Here is a 16,813-nt window from a genome sequence, read left to right as displayed (position 1 = left end):
CATAACCATATTTGGAAATATCACAGAGTCACTAAATATATTGAGGTTAACATATTTATGCTTATGGGAAGATCTTCAGGACCTACTGCAACAAAAGATGCAATACAACAGAATATATAGTAAAGAAAATAAAAAAAAAACTTTATCTATGTATTTGCACTTTGAAGGATTTATTCTGTCTCACATAAAGATCCTCAACAATATCATTCTAATCATTAAAATTAATATCCCTTTCCAAAGAATATATTAACTATATATTTTTCCAGATTTTCTAAGAAGCCTATATAATTGGCCCACAATAACTCTATTTCTCACTTAGCTGTCCTTACAAAGTTCTTCAACATATCTTAAGCTATATGCAAAGACTGATATTTTTTAAAATTTCTAAATAAAAAGCCCTTGTGTTTTTTATAATATTCAAAATATCTAAAATGTTTCAATATATAATCCTCTGAGGACCTTATAATATGAAGACTTCTGTGACAAATTTCTCTCAACTCAGAATCAAGCATTAGTTTACTTCCTAATACCAGGAATAGGAGACAATTTTGTCCCTAGCCCAAAAGACATTTGGCAATGTTCAGAAATATTTATTATAACAATAGAAGGTAAGGAAGTGCTACTGGCATGAGTTGGTAGAGGCCGGAGAATGCTGCTAAATATCCTAAAGTGCACAAAACAGTCCCCAACAAACAATACTGTGGCTCAAAATGTCAATATTGCTGAGTCTGAGAAACCCCAGCTAGAAACTGACCTACATAATCCATCCTCGTTTCCTCCTTCAGTGGCTACTGGAATTCCGGGAACTAAGTCAGCTAACCAGTGTTTGCTCTACCTTCTTCACTTGTCACTTTTCTCCCTATTTATCCCAAAAGGCTGCAAGACATTCTAGTCTAGATAGTAATGAATATTATTCTGGGAAAATGTCGGAAATGCCAATCGCATAACCTTCCTTGTAGGGAAACAGTTATATAATTTAACTGTAATACTCTATTAAATTAAGGGTCAGTAGTATTTTATAAGTGAAAAACATAACATTTCTTACCTTAAATAGACAACGGCACACATATTCATATACCATCTGTTTTAATGAGCTGACCAGAGATTGGATTCGCTGTTCTGTGTTTTCAGAATCCTGTAGATTAAAATTTGAAAACTGAAAATTTTTGAAAATTTATGAAGATTTAAAAGGTAGTTCCATAGTTTAATCACACTTATAAATTATCCCTCCAGAGTCAAAGCTGATTCTGGAACAACAATTAACTTTGGCAATCAAACTTAAAGGACTAAACAACTAAGTGCATTAAACTTGTATACTAATACAATAAAAATTGATATCTTTTTCTTCAATGTATAGAAACCAGAGATCGAAAATGGTGTCACTTATGCTAAAACCTATGACACCAAGTCTTGATTTAATACCCGACCTAATTGCAGTTATGACCTTTACCGGAAATGTAATCTTAACCAACCAGGGTACAGTTTTCTTTTGGTCAAACACGAGCAAGGTCATCTGTCACGCAGGCATAATTTCTTCCACGCCCCACAGAGGAAGAAGAGGCGATCTGCGTGTAAAAGCCCTGCCATGTCCTGGACTAAAAGATCCTTTCTTTTCTTTTCCTAATAGAGTCCTTGCCCCACCCTTCTTCCTATAAAAACTTTCCATTTTGTACAACCCATCAGAGAGCCCTTCTACTTGCTAGATCGGATGCTTCCAATTCATGAATCACTTACTAAAGCCACTTAGATCTTCAAATTTACACAGTTGAATATTTTTGACAGTTAAAACTTCTAATAAATGAAAATTACAATCAGTCATCAATAATACAGTATGAATTAGTTTTGACCATACCACTTTGATTCCTACTGGAATTAAAAATACTACATCAGTCTGTGTTAAAACCATCTCATTATTTATATTATCATTTACCAATCCAGCCCCAACACAGTATGACCAGAACCACCCTATAAAGAGTTTTCTCATCCTATATAATAAAAGGCCAGCCACCATAAGCATAATAAGTGGAATGACCAGAGAGAGACCAGAACCACCACACCCCCTCGCAGGCTGGCCCTGCCCCCAAGCAAGGGGTTAGAGCAATCAGGCAGGCAGGCAGAGTGGTTAGGGGTGACCAGGTAAGCAAGTGAGTGGTTAGGGGCAATCAGGCAGGCAGACGGCACCTCGCAGGGCTGGCCCCACCCCCCAGCAAAGAAAGAGGGAGGCCCAGGCCACCTGGCGGCAACTCTGTGGCAGGTGTGTGTCTGGCCAGCAATTGCCCTGCAGAGGGAGGCCCAGGCCAACCAAGCCATTCCAACCCATGCCTGTTGCCTGCAGAGGGAGGCCACTGGTGGCGGGGGGGGGGGGGGGGGGAGTGCACAGATGGCAAGTAGTGGCAGTGGCGGGGGTGGGGCCAGCTGCCTGCAGCCAGGGTAAGGAAAGCCCCAATAGGCCCTGATCTCAGGCCAGGCATAGGGACCCTACCCGAGGGGTCCTGGATTATGAGTGCAGGCCGGGCTGAAGGACGCCCCCCTCCCCCTCCAAGTGCATGAATTTTCATGCAGCGGGCCTCTAGTCCTCAATATAAGAACCTAAACTATCTAAATACATTCCCTCCATATTGAATAGAATGAGCAATAACTTTGATATTGGTGCTGCAAAAATTCATACACACCTTTAGCACAGTGGTTCTCAACCTTCTGGCCCTTTAAATACAGTTCCTCATGTTGTGACCCAACCATAAAATTATTTTCGTTGCTACTTCATAACTGTAATGTTGCTACTGTTATGAATTGTAATGTAAATATCTGATATGCAGAATGTATTTTCATTGTTCACAACCCACAGGTTGAGAACTGCTGGTCTAGAGGATGTATCCAGTGGTGTCAATGGGGTATGAAATTCCACCACTATAACTGTATTGCTGTCATTCTCACCCTTGATATCTTCCAGAAGTTTTCTTACGTATTTGGGTGCTCCTGTATTGGGTGTATATATGTTTACCAGAGTTATATCCTCTAATTGTATTGATCCTTTTATTATGAAGTGGCCTTCCTTATCCCTTTTTATGGCCTTCACTTTGAGGTATATTTTATCAGATATAAGTATTGCTACCCCAGCTTTTTTATATATATATATCCGTTTGCCTGCAAAAATTTTTTCCATCCTTTCACTTTCAGTCTCTGTGAGTCCTTTGTTCTGAGGTGTGTCTTTTGTAGACAGCATGTATATGGGTCATGATTCCTTATCCATTCAGCCACCCAGTGTATTTTGATTGGAGCTTTTAATCTATTTACATTTAAGGTTATTATTGATAGCACTTGTTTGTTACCATTTTTCTTCTTTATTCCTGTGTTCCTTCTTCCTTTTCTATTTCTTCTTTTTACAACAGTCCTTTTAGCATTTCTTGCATTGCTGGCTTAGTGGTAAACTCCCTTAGCCTTTTTTTTTTTTCTAAGAAGATCCTGATTTCACCTTCAATTTTGATAGCTTTACTGCATAGAGTATTTTTGGATTCAGTACCTTGCTTTGCATCACTTTGTAGACTTCATTCTATTCCCTTCTGGCCTGATGTGTTTCTGTTGAGAAATTATTTGGTAATCTAATGAGAGATCCCTTATAAGTAACTTTCTGCCTCTCTTGCAGCCCTTAAGATTCTTTCTTTGTCATTAACATTTGCAATTGTAATTACAACATGTCCTGGTGTGGGTCTTTTTGGTTCTTCTTGTTTAGGACTCTCTGTGCTTGTGTGATTTTTTTCTTCCCTAAATCAGGGAAGTTTTCTATCATTATTTCTTCAAATAGGCTTTCTATTCCTTACTCCTCTTTTTGACCTTCTGGCAACCCTATGATGCACGTGTTTCTTTGTTTCATGTTGTCCCAAAGCTCCCTTAAGCTCTCTTCCTGCTTTTTAATTTTTTTTCCAATTGCTGTTCAGATTGGGTGATTTTTCTATGCTGTCTTCTAACTTGCTTATTTGGTCCTCCACTTCTAGTCTACTGTTGAAACTTTCCATTGTGTTTTTTTATTGTTGCTATATTCTTCATTTCTCTTGATTCTTACATTTGTTGGTGAATTTCTCATCCAGATGGTTGAGCATCTTTATAACAATTACTCTGAATTCGTTCTGACATATTGCTTGCCTCCATTTCATTTAGCCCTTCCCCCATTTGTGGCGATTCCTCCTTTTCTTTCCTTCTTTGTCTTCCCATTTTTGCTGTCTCTTTATGGCCCTGGGCACCTTGCTTGGAGTTTAAGAGTTGAAGTCCCTATCAGTCCAATGGTCCAGAAATCATTATCCCAGAGGCTGGCTCTGCCTTGAATCTCACACATTTATTGTCTCTGCTCTGAGGTGTACTCCCATCTCCCACAGATCTGGTCCCTCAGTTGCCCACCCACTTCAGGTGCTCAGGGTGGTGGGGGCGCATACACAGTTCCTCTGGTGTGCAAATCCCTGTGAGGACCCAGAGCCCTTTGGCATGCATTTGTCTTGCAGGTCTGCCACCCATAGCAGGGTGGCACCTTGGGTCCCTCTGGCTGTGCACTTGCAGCACAGTCCTGTGGCCCCTAGCTTGGCACACCGGGTTGCTCTGCATTGCCCTGGAAGTGCTCTCCTGTGGTCCAGAGAGGGGTGCATACTGGATTGCTCTGGGTAGCCCCAGCAGGCCTGTTCCGGGGTTTGGGGTGGAGCCTATGATGGTTGCTCTGGGTCACAAAATCAGAGCTCTCCTGTGGCCTGGATTAGGTTGCACACTGCATTACTCCAGGTTGCCCTGGGAGCAAGTCCCTGTGCCTGGGGTGGAGCAGGAGCAGGTTGCTCTGGGTTACACAGTCAGCGCTCTCCTGTGTCCCTGACTGAGGCACGTGCTGGGTTACTCCAGGTCACCCCTCCCAGGGCCCAGTGTGGAGCTGAGGCCAGTTGCTCTGGGTCACACAATCCAAACTCTCCTGTGATCCGGGATGAGGCGTGTGCTGGGTTACTCCAGGTAGCCCCAGGACTGTTCCAGGGGTCATGGTGGAGTGGCCGCAGGTTGCTGTGGGTCGCAGTCAGACCTCTCCTGTGGCCTGAGTGAGGCACGCACTGGGTTGTGTGGGGTTTTTTAATGTTTGTCTTTAGTTTTTGTTTTATACTAAGAACATAAATCATTAACATAAATCATTATGTCAATCTATATATATAAAAGTCTAAGCAACCGTCCAACTGGCCGGTAGGTATGATGCACACTGACCACCAGGGGGCAGATGCTCAATGCAGGAGCTGCCGAGCTTGGCAGCAGCGGTTCTTGGGTGACACAACCTGGAACCAGAGATTAGGGAGCCCGGTTCCTCACAGGGCCCTGCGATTCCAACTTCACCTGTGGATTATGTTGTTGCTAGGCCGTGCGATTCCACCTTCAGCTGTGGGTTATGTTGTTGCTGGGGCATTGTCGTCCCCTAATCTGGTTTAGTGCCAAGCTGCAGTGACTTGGCAGTGGCAGTTCTCGGGTAACAAACCCTGGAACCAGAGAGGAGGGAGCCCAATTCCTTGCGGGGTTGCGCGATTCCACCTGCGGCCATGGTTTATGTTGTTGCTGGGGCACTGCTGGCCCCGAATCTGGTTTACTGCACACTTGGGTTTGCATTCCACACACTGTATGACAGCAACTTTGCAGAGTGCCGTATCACACTCAAGGGCCCCTTGGAGGGTGTTGGAGAGCTGGTTTTGGCCCAATCCCTGCAGGCCAGGCCGAAAAACCCCACCTGCCAGAGGGACCCCACTCACTCCTCAGATGGCCTTTGAGCCATGGCGCCGCCCCAGGTGCAGCTGGCCAGAGAGGCAATGTGGGAGGTTGGCTCCAGGGCATGTCGGCCCATCTCACCCAGTCCCGCCCCACAGAGCACCTTCTAATTAATTTCCTTTCAATGTGCACGAATCCATGCACTGAGTCACTAGTATTAACATAAAAGCAGAAGACTGTTACATTGGGACAGTTTGTTAAGAACATAAAAAGGAGGTACTTTCTTCTAAATATAGTTTAAAATTGTTACATGTGGTCTTTTGAAATATAATCCCAAACAAGTTTGCTCAGAAAATTATAAATTAATCACCAGTAAAATAGTCTGTCTTATTCAGTCTCAGCTATAGGGTAACCAATAGCATACCTGTTTGTTTTGCAGAGCTCTCTGGAAAAGTCGAAGAAATGCAGCCAAACTAAAACGGTACATGTTATTAATTTTGGACAAGTCAGAGATAATGAAGTACATCCTGCTGGCACTCTCAGCCAGAGGAAGATAGGCATCCCGCTCCTGTGAATCATTGGTTGGGAGAGAAAAAAAAAAACAAAAATACAAAACACCTGAGTAATAGTGTTTTACTGCCACCTACAGACCACTATGCATATATCCAGCCACAGCTTTACTATTTCTACATACATCCAATGAATGAAGATGACAAATCATAGAATGTTATAACTAAAAGGACTAGCAAGATCTGGTTTTTATTTTTATGAAATTGAGGGAAATATACTTTAAATACATATCTACCCCACATATTACAAAGCTGGAAGTGGTTCATGGGTTGATATTAATGAGGACATTGAGCACTCGTATTAGGGGAAGAGAGTAAGATGGAATGGTAAACCATTGTGATCACAAAATAAACAATGCAATTTCACATTTCAAAAGGAAACCAGTTTAGATAATTCAAGAGGGCAGGACAGTAGTACTAGGCTATCCCTGTAGCAAAAAACAAACAAACAAAAACCTATGAATGTAGTGTGTGGGACTAGATCCAGCAAGATTACTGATGGAACTAGAGAGAAGACTGTAACAGGTGGCCACATTAAGATAATAAAGCATCTAGCATTGTTCAACGTAAGTATAGAAAGAGTGAATAACCACTGTTGCTTTGATTCTGACTGAAGGTAAAGAATTATAAAAAATGAGAATCATAGGATTAAATGGCCTCAAGGTTCTGAGTGGAACTCTGAGAAGGATCTCCATCAAAGCCCCAGGTTTACAAATATGATACTGGTAAAATGTGTGTGACTCAGCAATGCCTGTTAAGAAAAAGAAAGCAAAGAAAGTTTAAATTCCTTTAGGTATAGAATGACAATCATGACATCTGCCAAGTTTAGAGAAGGTGGGGAAATAAGATTGGAATCGAGCTGCAAGTTTGCTCTTATTCTAGTTTCTATAGAGCTCTTGCCAAGATGAAAAAGGTAATAATATATAATTATAAAATTTGAGCAATAGATGAAAAATACTGAACTAAAAATTTGAAAACGTTATTGAAGTAAATGGAAAAGAATGAAAGAAGGTCAGTTAGCAGCCTGCGATACATAACATTAATCTTCTTGGTTGTCTTATTTTCTTCAAGCAAAGCTCAGTCACTAGAATGCAGAAGAGGAAAAATGTATTATACTGAAAGGAGGTTGGAATTTTACAAAAGGAAATGTCAAAAAACGTTTAAAAGATTCTAACCATTTGTAAGAAAACAGTTCAGACCCTCATAATCACATAGTCCAGGATACACAGGTAAAAAAAATGTTTTTAGTAGAAAAAAGAGCTTATAACTCTTTTAACTAATGGATTTCACTTGCCTTAACTTCTGTTCAGGTATGCAAAGATGCTTTAATAGTCATGTTCAATGTGCTCATTTTAAACTCTAGAACTTCAGATAACAGTATGCCTAACACGGGTAGAACCCAGCAGGGTATACTGACCAGCAGTCTTAGCCTCAAGGCCAAGATCTCATCACCCTCTCTGTAATACTAAGAATCAGACCCAAGGCTTTGGTTTTATTAATAGCTTTCTTTTTTTGCAATCTCCATTACCCTAAAGTCCTTATTGTACATTTTTAATATTAAAATAAAAGCTTATAAAAACAGGCTATAAGATCAGTAAGAAGAAATAATTACTTGATCAAGAAAAATTTGAAGTTTGTAAGATTCTTTAAGTGACTCTTGAATAAGTGCACTGCTTGCTTTTGTCTGATTCAAAGATTCAATCAAATCCTTATTTTCCAAAATATTGCCTTGAGATGTGGCAAGTGTCTGTAGAAAAATTAACAAAATAATATTAATGTTATCATACATATTAAAATAATCAATTAACTAAAATTAACTTGATGATGTTTATGAGAACCTACTTTATTTTAAAACAATTTCAACATTTTATAGCCTCCAAGAATGATATAGGAAATTTTTATACTATATCATCAAAGCATTGCATATACATTAATTTATCAATCTAATAAAAAAATACTTAATGTTACAAGTTAAATTATAATCTCATGCTACCTTTTAATGCTTCTTGAAATTCTGAGCATGTAAACAGATAATTAATTAGTGAAATAATCCAATATAAAGACAGTGTTCATTAAAAATTGCTTCTCTTAAACATTATTTTCTTAAAAATTTTTCACCACCATTGATCCCCCTTATACCCTCTTCCACCTCCACTAAACCCCCTTTTCTCCCCACAATCACCACACTGTTGTCCAGGTCCATGAGTTGGTTTTCTTTTTTCTTTTCCTTTTTGCTAAACATTATTTCTTAAAATCTTATACTCCAAAATATCTAGTTTTTTGTTTGAATTTTGATTTTAAGATATATATTGATATGTCTTTGACACAACCAAAAACATGCTGAAGGTACTATTAATTTAAAAAAAACTTAATAGTATATTTACTAGTATATTTATTTACTTACTAGTATATTTATTTCCTTAGTAGTATATTTATTAAATATATTTACGTACCAGAATATTTATTAAAGAAAAAAGGTAATATAATAAATATCTTGAGTAATTAAATTATACCTCTAAGAGAGATTCCTCAAGCTTGGCTAACTGTATTTTCTTATCTTCTTCCTGTTGTAATAGTTTTGTTTTCTGTTCCTCTAAATCAGGTTTTTCATGCTGAATAGTTAGAGCCAAAAGCTTAAAACAAATTTTAATATCAAGGTTATTCTAGTGATATAGTTTAAAGAAAACATAATAAAATAAAAACTTCCCAAAAGCAGGCCTTAAGTTTGACCAAATCCTACAAGTGTTATGATACTATGTACCTCACATGATTCTTTCTGGATATATATATATATATATACATACATATATATATATATATATATATATATATATATATATATATATATATATATATATATATATATGAGACACCTTCACAATTATTTCTGACAAAAAATAGTTAATCTGATGGATAAAATGTTAAATATTACAGGATGGTAGAAGAAAATGCATTATTTAACATATTCATGTGGGATATTTAATACTAAACTTAGATTACATATATAAAAAGTATAGAAGCTACTATTTTTAATGGTTAAGTAGTCACATAAAGAAGTGTGAGATATCTTACTTAAAACACTATATCATCAATTACCTAGTATGGCTACAATTAAAAAATAAATAATAGCAAATGTTGGTTAGAATGTGGAGAAAGTGGAACACTCATATGTTTTTGGTGAGAAAGAAAAACAGCTCAGTGACTTTGGAAAAGTTTGTTCTTCAAAATGTTGTTGCCATAAGAAAAAGCACTCCACTAAAAATCAATTAATTGTACCCTTTAAATTGGAGAACTAACTGTATAGCATGTGAATTAAATCTTAATAAAGCTGTTCTTTTTTAAATGCTGTGTCAATTTCTTAATTTTGGAAATTCAAATTAGGGAATGACACTGGTATGTCATAAATCATATAATCAAAATACACTATATAAGCATTGTCTCTTAGTTTTTGTTAAATATCTAAATAGCGACTTTCAGCAATTACTATGGAGAGCTTTTATTATTTACTTTTTAAAAATACTTTTAAAATTGATTGCAGAGAAGAAGTGAGAGGAAGAGAGAGATAGAAACATCAATGATGAGAGAGAATCATTGATGGACTCCCTCCTACAAGCCTCACACTGGGCACTAAGCCCACAACCCAGGCATGTGTCCCACCAGGAATCAAACCGTGACCTCCTGGTTCATAGGTATATGCTCAAACACTGAGCCATGACAGCTGTGCACTATGGAGAGCTTTTAGGCAAAAGGAGCAATTTTGTCAATTAATTCTGCCAAGTTTTGAATAATCTGCCCATTGTTTTATTTATAAGATTATCATCAAGTAAATCCAAAGATAATGTTCATAGAAATATATGTGGTGAGTCACATAATATGATAAGAAAAATATTTTATAATTAAGGTTTTAAAATTAAATAAAGTGAAAATTATAACAAATAGACATACTATCATATAAATCAAAAATCTAAGATCGTTAGATAAATAAAAAATAGGATGATATTCAAAAATCAACAGGTATATGTTTAAAGTGAAAAAAATAAGTGAGATAGTATATAAATAAATGTCTGGACATTAAACTTTATTTTGAAATCCATGCATTAATAAACCATACCCAGATAAAGTGAATTCAAAGGTGTGTATGCTCTGATGAAGGAAAAAAAATTGAGTGGTAATCAAAGACCCTCAACTAGCTAAGTATGTCAATTAAATGAAATTTCCACATTTAAACCTCATCTGTTACAATTAAAAAAAATAAAGTAGCTGATCATAATCTCTATGATTCTTCCATCTCTCGAATTCTACCATATATGATGGAAACAGACTTAAAACTAAAGTTATACTGAAAGAATCAACAATTTGACTTTAGCAACAAATGCACACTTCTAACACAAATGATACGTGAAATAAACCCAAATGATATACGATAACTTGAAAGTATATTTTCAGAAAATTAAATGCTAAACAGTTTAACAAAATTGCTTCCCATTGAAAAAGGCTAATGAGTATATAAAGCTACAAAAGATCTCCAGGGTAAATTATGATAGATGGATACCTGGCCTCGTAATCCACTTCTTGTAGTAGTAAAGTTAACCTCAGTAACAATGGAAGCTGCATCCGGTGGAATGAAGGGATTTGGGTTTCTCGTTGATAAAAAAAGGCGGAATTCTTCATTGTAGTCAATAATTTTGTCACCTATTTGTACCACATAACGAGGTCCTATTTTTTTAAAAAATGACACAATTAGTTGGCCTTAATATCCTGTGTTTTGCTCCATGACATTAAAAATAAAATTTCTCAGTAATTCTAAATAGTTTGTATTACAGACTTTTCAAGAGTTCAAAAGAGCAACAGTTAGACTACCCAAAACACTATTAACCAGATGCTTTATTAGCTGACACTTATGTAAGCAATAGTCAGTCATACTCATTAAGATGACCCCAAGATATTGAAGCACCAAGAGTATCTACTTATATTCAAGATGGTTTTAGTGTTAACTATATGTTTCATATCCCAAATTTTTCTGAAATTGATTACAGATTATAAAAAATTAAAAACTCTCTATTATATATTATTCTCTATTTCTAAATTCATCAGTTAAAACGTGTTTATTATAACTAGTATTGAGGATGTGATGCTTGGAGATAGAATGAACTGGTATAAGCCTAGGATTATCAACACATGAGTAATTACAAAGTTACCATTAATAACATAAAAAAGGATTTATTCAGATTGCCATACACAGGAAATTCATGACAAGAAGTTAAACTAAGAAAAGTAAAGTTCTGCCTTAAAAAGGAGTGCATTCTATATAATAAAGAGCTAATATGCAAATGGTTGTCATGCCCTCACACTGTCATGCTGTAGCGGCTCAGACACTTAACACTTGGGAGAGAGCAATGGGGACCAGCCAGGCACAAATGAGCTCATGAGAGAGGAATGGGGACCATCCAGTCTGCGTCCCAGGAGAGGGACAAGCCGCCTGCCCCGCAGTCCCAGCCGCCTGCAGCTGCGGCCTGGGAGAAGCCTCCTACCCAAGGTCACCTGTGGCTGAGGCCAGCCCAGGTAAAGCCAGCCCAGATCCTGGGTGCCTGCGCCAGCCAGAGGGAGGGAAGCCTGGGTCCCGGATGCCTGAAACCAGCTGGAGGAGGGAATCCTGGGTCCCAGATACGGGGCAAGGCAGAGGCAGTTAGGGCTGACCAGGCCAGCAGGGGGAGCAGTTAGGGGCGGTCAGGCAGCCAGGCAGAGGTAGTTAGGGGCGATCAGGCAGGCAGGAAGAGGGGTTGGGGTAATCAGGCAGGCAGGCAGGCGAGCGGTTAGGAGCCAGTGGTCCCAGATTGCAAGAAGCAGTTGGACATCCCCCAAGGGGGTCCCACATTGGAGAGGGTGCAGCCTGGCTGAGTGACACTGCCCCCCGGCCCCCGTGCATGAATTTCATGTACTGGGCCTCTATTTCTAAGATAGAAAACAATAATATTCATTATATAACAGATACAGAGATATTAATCAACAATTATATCCATAACTTATTATTTTAAATTGACAACAAATAATTGGTTTTTTAATCCTCACTGAGGATATTTTCCCCATTAATTTCTAGAGAGAATAGAATGGAGTGGGAGGAGAGACAGAGAAACAGTGGTGTTAGACAAGCACATTGATTGGTTGTCTCCAGCAACTGAGGCTGGGGAACCTGCAACCAAGGTATATACTCTTGACGGCGAATCGAGCCTGCAACACTTCAGTCCACAGGCCAGTGCTCTAACCACTGGTCAAACTGGCCAGGGCATGATATTTTTTAAGTAAACAAAAAAAACATATCTTCACAGATTATTTTCAAAGGTTAAGAAAAACATTATAAAAAATTTTTGAGGCCAGAATAAATTTTATGGGCCCAGCACGCTTCTGCTGCACCATTCTGCTCTCCGAGACCAGAATAAATTTTAAAATTTTACTTTAAAACTTTAAGTTAATGTGAAAATAATTCAAAAAGCAGTTTGTGATAGAGGAAAAAACAAAATCAAAATAACACTGTGCTTTAATCATTATTAGAGAAATACAAATTTAAAAGCCCAATATAATACCTTTACAATAACTGAAATGATTCAAGAAAACCTAAGCAGAATAAATGCAAAGAAAACAAACCATAATGACAAGCAGAGTCAAACCACAGAAGACAAATAAACATTTTGAATGAAAAAGAAACATTTCAGGGCATCCAGAGAAAAATGAAACCACTTACAAGGGAGCAACAATAAAACCAGCAGGCTATTTCTTAACAGTAATGACATCGTAAGACTATGGAATAAAAACTTTAAAGTGCTAAAGAAAATAACTGTTAACCCAGCATTCTGTAACAGACAGAAATAAAATACTTCAAAAATGAAAGAAAAAGAAATTTATTTCTAGTGGGCCTTCACTAAATTAAATATAAAAGTAGCCAAAACCGGTTTGGCCCAGTGGATAGAGCATCAGCCTGCGGACTGAAAGGTCCCAGGTTCGATTCCGGTCAACGGCATGTACCTGGGTTGCGGGCACATCCCCAGTGGGAGATGTGCAGGAGGCAGCTGATCGATGTTTCTCTCTCATCGATGTTTCTAACTCTCTATCTCTCTCCCTTCCTCTCTGTAAGAAATCAGTAAAATATATTAAATAAATAAATAAATAAATAAATATAAAAGTAAATCCTCCCCATAAAAGAAGGCGAATCCAGATAGAAATGAGGAGATAAATGGAAAAAATGCTGAGAGAATTTAAGAACACTAGAAAGGGTTAATACATATAAATATAGATTTTAAACACAATTATAACATCATGTGGAGCATGAAAATGTATCACAACAAAAATGAAAAGGTATGTGGAGTTAAAATGCAGTCCTGGCAAAGTGGGAAAGTACTTACTTGTATGAAAATAATAAGTCAAAGATGTGTATTGCTACATGTTGTAGAGTAACCATTAAGAAATCATTAAAAAAATTGACCCAAAAATCAGGTTTATTAGAAAACTACACCAGTTATTGCATGAATTGGTTAACTATGTTAAATTGCATTACAAATATTAAGACTGCATGATTAATGAAAATGCAAGTCAAATGCTATATACCACTGATGAGAGGCATGCTTTTATAAATAAGACCAACAAATAATTGAAAGTAAAAGAATGGAAAAGATTTATCATGCAAACACTAGCCACCCAATATTATTGTAACCATTCTAATGTCAGGTTCAAAAACATGAGACATTTCTAGAAATAAAGGACATTTAATAATGATATAGGAAATAATAGAAGAAATCACCTTTCCAAATATGAATGTATCTAAAACATAGCTCTAAAATATTAAAAGCTAAAATTGACAGAACTAAAAGCAAAATGGACAAATTCAAAATCAAGGAGACGCTAAGATATTCTCTCCATACACCATAGAAAAAAAACAAAAACATAAGAAAAACAGTACAGACGTGGAAGGTACATTTACCATTGCAACAAAAAGATTAAGATACCAAGGAAAAAATACAACCAAGGAGGCAAAGGACCAGAAAATTACAGGACGCTGAAAAAAGAGATAGAGGAAGACATAAACAAATGGAAGAATATACCATGTTCATGGATTGGTAGAATCAGCAAAAACTAAAATGCCCATACTACCCAAAACAATCTATATATTCAATGCAATCCCCATTAAAATACCAATGGCATACTTCAAAGACCTAGAACAAACTCTCCAAAAATTCATCTAGAATAAAAAAATACCCCAAATAGCTGCAGCAATCTTGAGAAAAAAAGAACAAATTTGGAGGGATCACAATATCAGACATCAAGTTTTACTACAAAGCCACTGTTCTCAAAACTGCCTGGTACTGGCACAAGAATAGACATATAGACAAATGGAACAAAACAGAGAACCCAGAGATCGACCCAAGCCATTATGCTCAATTAATATTTGACAAAAGAGGCAAGAGCATACAGTGAAGTCAAGACAGTCTCTTCAATAAATGGTGTTGGGAAAATTGAACGGATAACATGCAAAAAAAATGAAACCAGACCACCAAATTATACCATACACAAAAATCAACTCAAAATGGATAAAGGACTTAAAAGTAAGATGGAAAAACCATAAAAATCCTATAAGAAGCCATAGGCAGCAAAATAGCAGACATTTGTTGTAGCTATATCTTTACCGATACATCTCCCTGGACAATGGAAACTAAGGAGAAAATAAACAAATGGGACAACATCAAAATAAAAAACTTCTGCACAGCAAAAGAAACCATCAACAAAACAAGAGAGCCCACTGCATGGGAGAACATATTTGCCAATGTTATCTCTAATAAGGGTTTAATCTCCAAAATTTATAGGGAACTCATACAACTTAACAAAAAGAAGATAAACAAACCAATCAAAAATGGGCAAAAAACCTAAATAGACACTTTTCAAAAGAAGACATACAGAAGGCCATGAGACATATGAAAACATGCTCAAAGTCACTTATCATCCAAGAGATGCAAATCAAAACAATGAGGTACCATCTCACACCTGTCAGAATGGCTATCATCAACAAATTAACAAACGACAAGTGCTGGAGAGGATGTGGATAAAAAGGAACCCTCGTGCACTGCTGGTGGGAATGCAGACTGGTGCAGCCACTATGGAAGACAGTATGGAGTTTCCTCAAAAAACTAAAAATGGAACTCCCATTTGACCCTGTGATCCCACTTCTAGGAATATATCCCAAGAAAACAGAAACACCAATCAGAAAGGGTATATGCACCCCTATGTTCATAGCAGCACAATTTACCATAGCTAAGATCTGGAAACAGCCTAAGTGCCCATCAGCAGATGAGTGGATTAGAAAACTGTGGTACATCTACACAATGGAATACTATGCTGTTGTAAAAAAAAGGAATTCTTACCATTTGCAACAGCATGGATGGATCTGCAGAGCACTATGCTAAGCGAAATAAGCCAGTCAGAGAAAGATAAATATCACATGATCTGACTCATTTGTGGAATATAATGAACAACATAAACTGATAAACAAATATAGAACCAGAGTCATAGAAGCATCGAACAGACTGTCCAACTTAAGAGGGAAGGCGGGGGTGAGGGGATAAGAGATCAACCAAAGGACTTGTATGCATGCATATGAGCATACCAATGGACACAGACAGGGATGGGGGGGGGGGGGGGTGACGGCATATGCTGGGAGGGGGGTGGGGGCGCCCGGGGGTGGTCAGTGGGGGAAAAGAAGACTTATATAATCATTTAAACAATAAAGAATTTAAATTTTTTAAAAAGACATAGAAGATAATACAATTAACAAACTTGACTTAATTGACTTTAGAGAAAATTAAAACAACCATTAGCAAAATTCACATAATTTTCAATAGTACATAGAACATTTATGAAAATAATCAATGTCAGAGCGAGAGGTTCAACAGAATTCAAAAACAAACAAACACTTCAGAATAAGTTTTCTGACCACAATAAACTTACGCTAAAAATCAATAACAAAAAAGGTAACTAGAAAACTTCCAACTCCTTGGAAATTAAACACCACCAAAAAATTGCTAATTAATTTATAAGTCAAAGAAAAAAATCAAAACTTGTAGTATGAAGCTAAAGAAGGACTTAGAGGAAAATTTATAGACATAAATGCATATATTAGGGAGGGGGGAAAGACTGAACACCAATATTTTTAATTTCCATCTCAAGAATACAGAAAAAATGAACATAGAAAATCTAAGGAAAATAATAGAAATAAAATAATAAAGAGTAAAAATCAGTTTAAAAATACAACAGTCATGGAATGGAATGGACAGCATAGGGAATATAGTCAATAATATCAGATAGTCAATGTATCTTTGTACAATGATGAAAGGTTATTAGACTTGTCATGATCACTTTGTAAGATATAGAGATGTTAATTCACCACTGACCACCTGAAACTAATACAATATTGTATGTCAACTACACTTTAATTTTAAAAAATTATATGAATATATTATTTCAAGCATAAGCAATTATATATTTTT

The 16,813-nt window shown here is 37.1% G+C and overlaps 1 protein-coding gene across 3 annotated transcripts in view; it reads right to left on the bottom strand.

Annotated features, from left to right (window-relative positions):
* The window catches only part of DYNC2H1 (dynein cytoplasmic 2 heavy chain 1), a 305,024-nt gene that overhangs the window by 131,742 nt on the left and 156,469 nt on the right, over positions 1-16,813 (bottom strand). For all 3 annotated transcript variants that reach the window (XM_059707923.1, XM_059707921.1, XM_059707922.1), the window contains 5 exons: positions 10,837-11,000; positions 8,798-8,917; positions 7,897-8,031; positions 6,140-6,283; positions 1,046-1,135 (listed from right to left, as the gene is read on the bottom strand). In XM_059707923.1, the coding sequence (XP_059563906.1) occupies positions 1,046-1,135; positions 6,140-6,283; positions 7,897-8,031; positions 8,798-8,917; positions 10,837-11,000 (653 nt within the window). The remainder of the gene's footprint in view (positions 1-1,045; positions 1,136-6,139; positions 6,284-7,896; positions 8,032-8,797; positions 8,918-10,836; positions 11,001-16,813) is intronic.

Source organism: Myotis daubentonii, chromosome 9, assembly GCF_963259705.1.
Source record: "Myotis daubentonii chromosome 9, mMyoDau2.1, whole genome shotgun sequence".
In the NCBI taxonomy this organism is placed as follows: domain Eukaryota; kingdom Metazoa; phylum Chordata; class Mammalia; order Chiroptera; family Vespertilionidae; genus Myotis; species Myotis daubentonii.
This window is presented reverse-complemented; position numbering and strand designations above follow the sequence as displayed.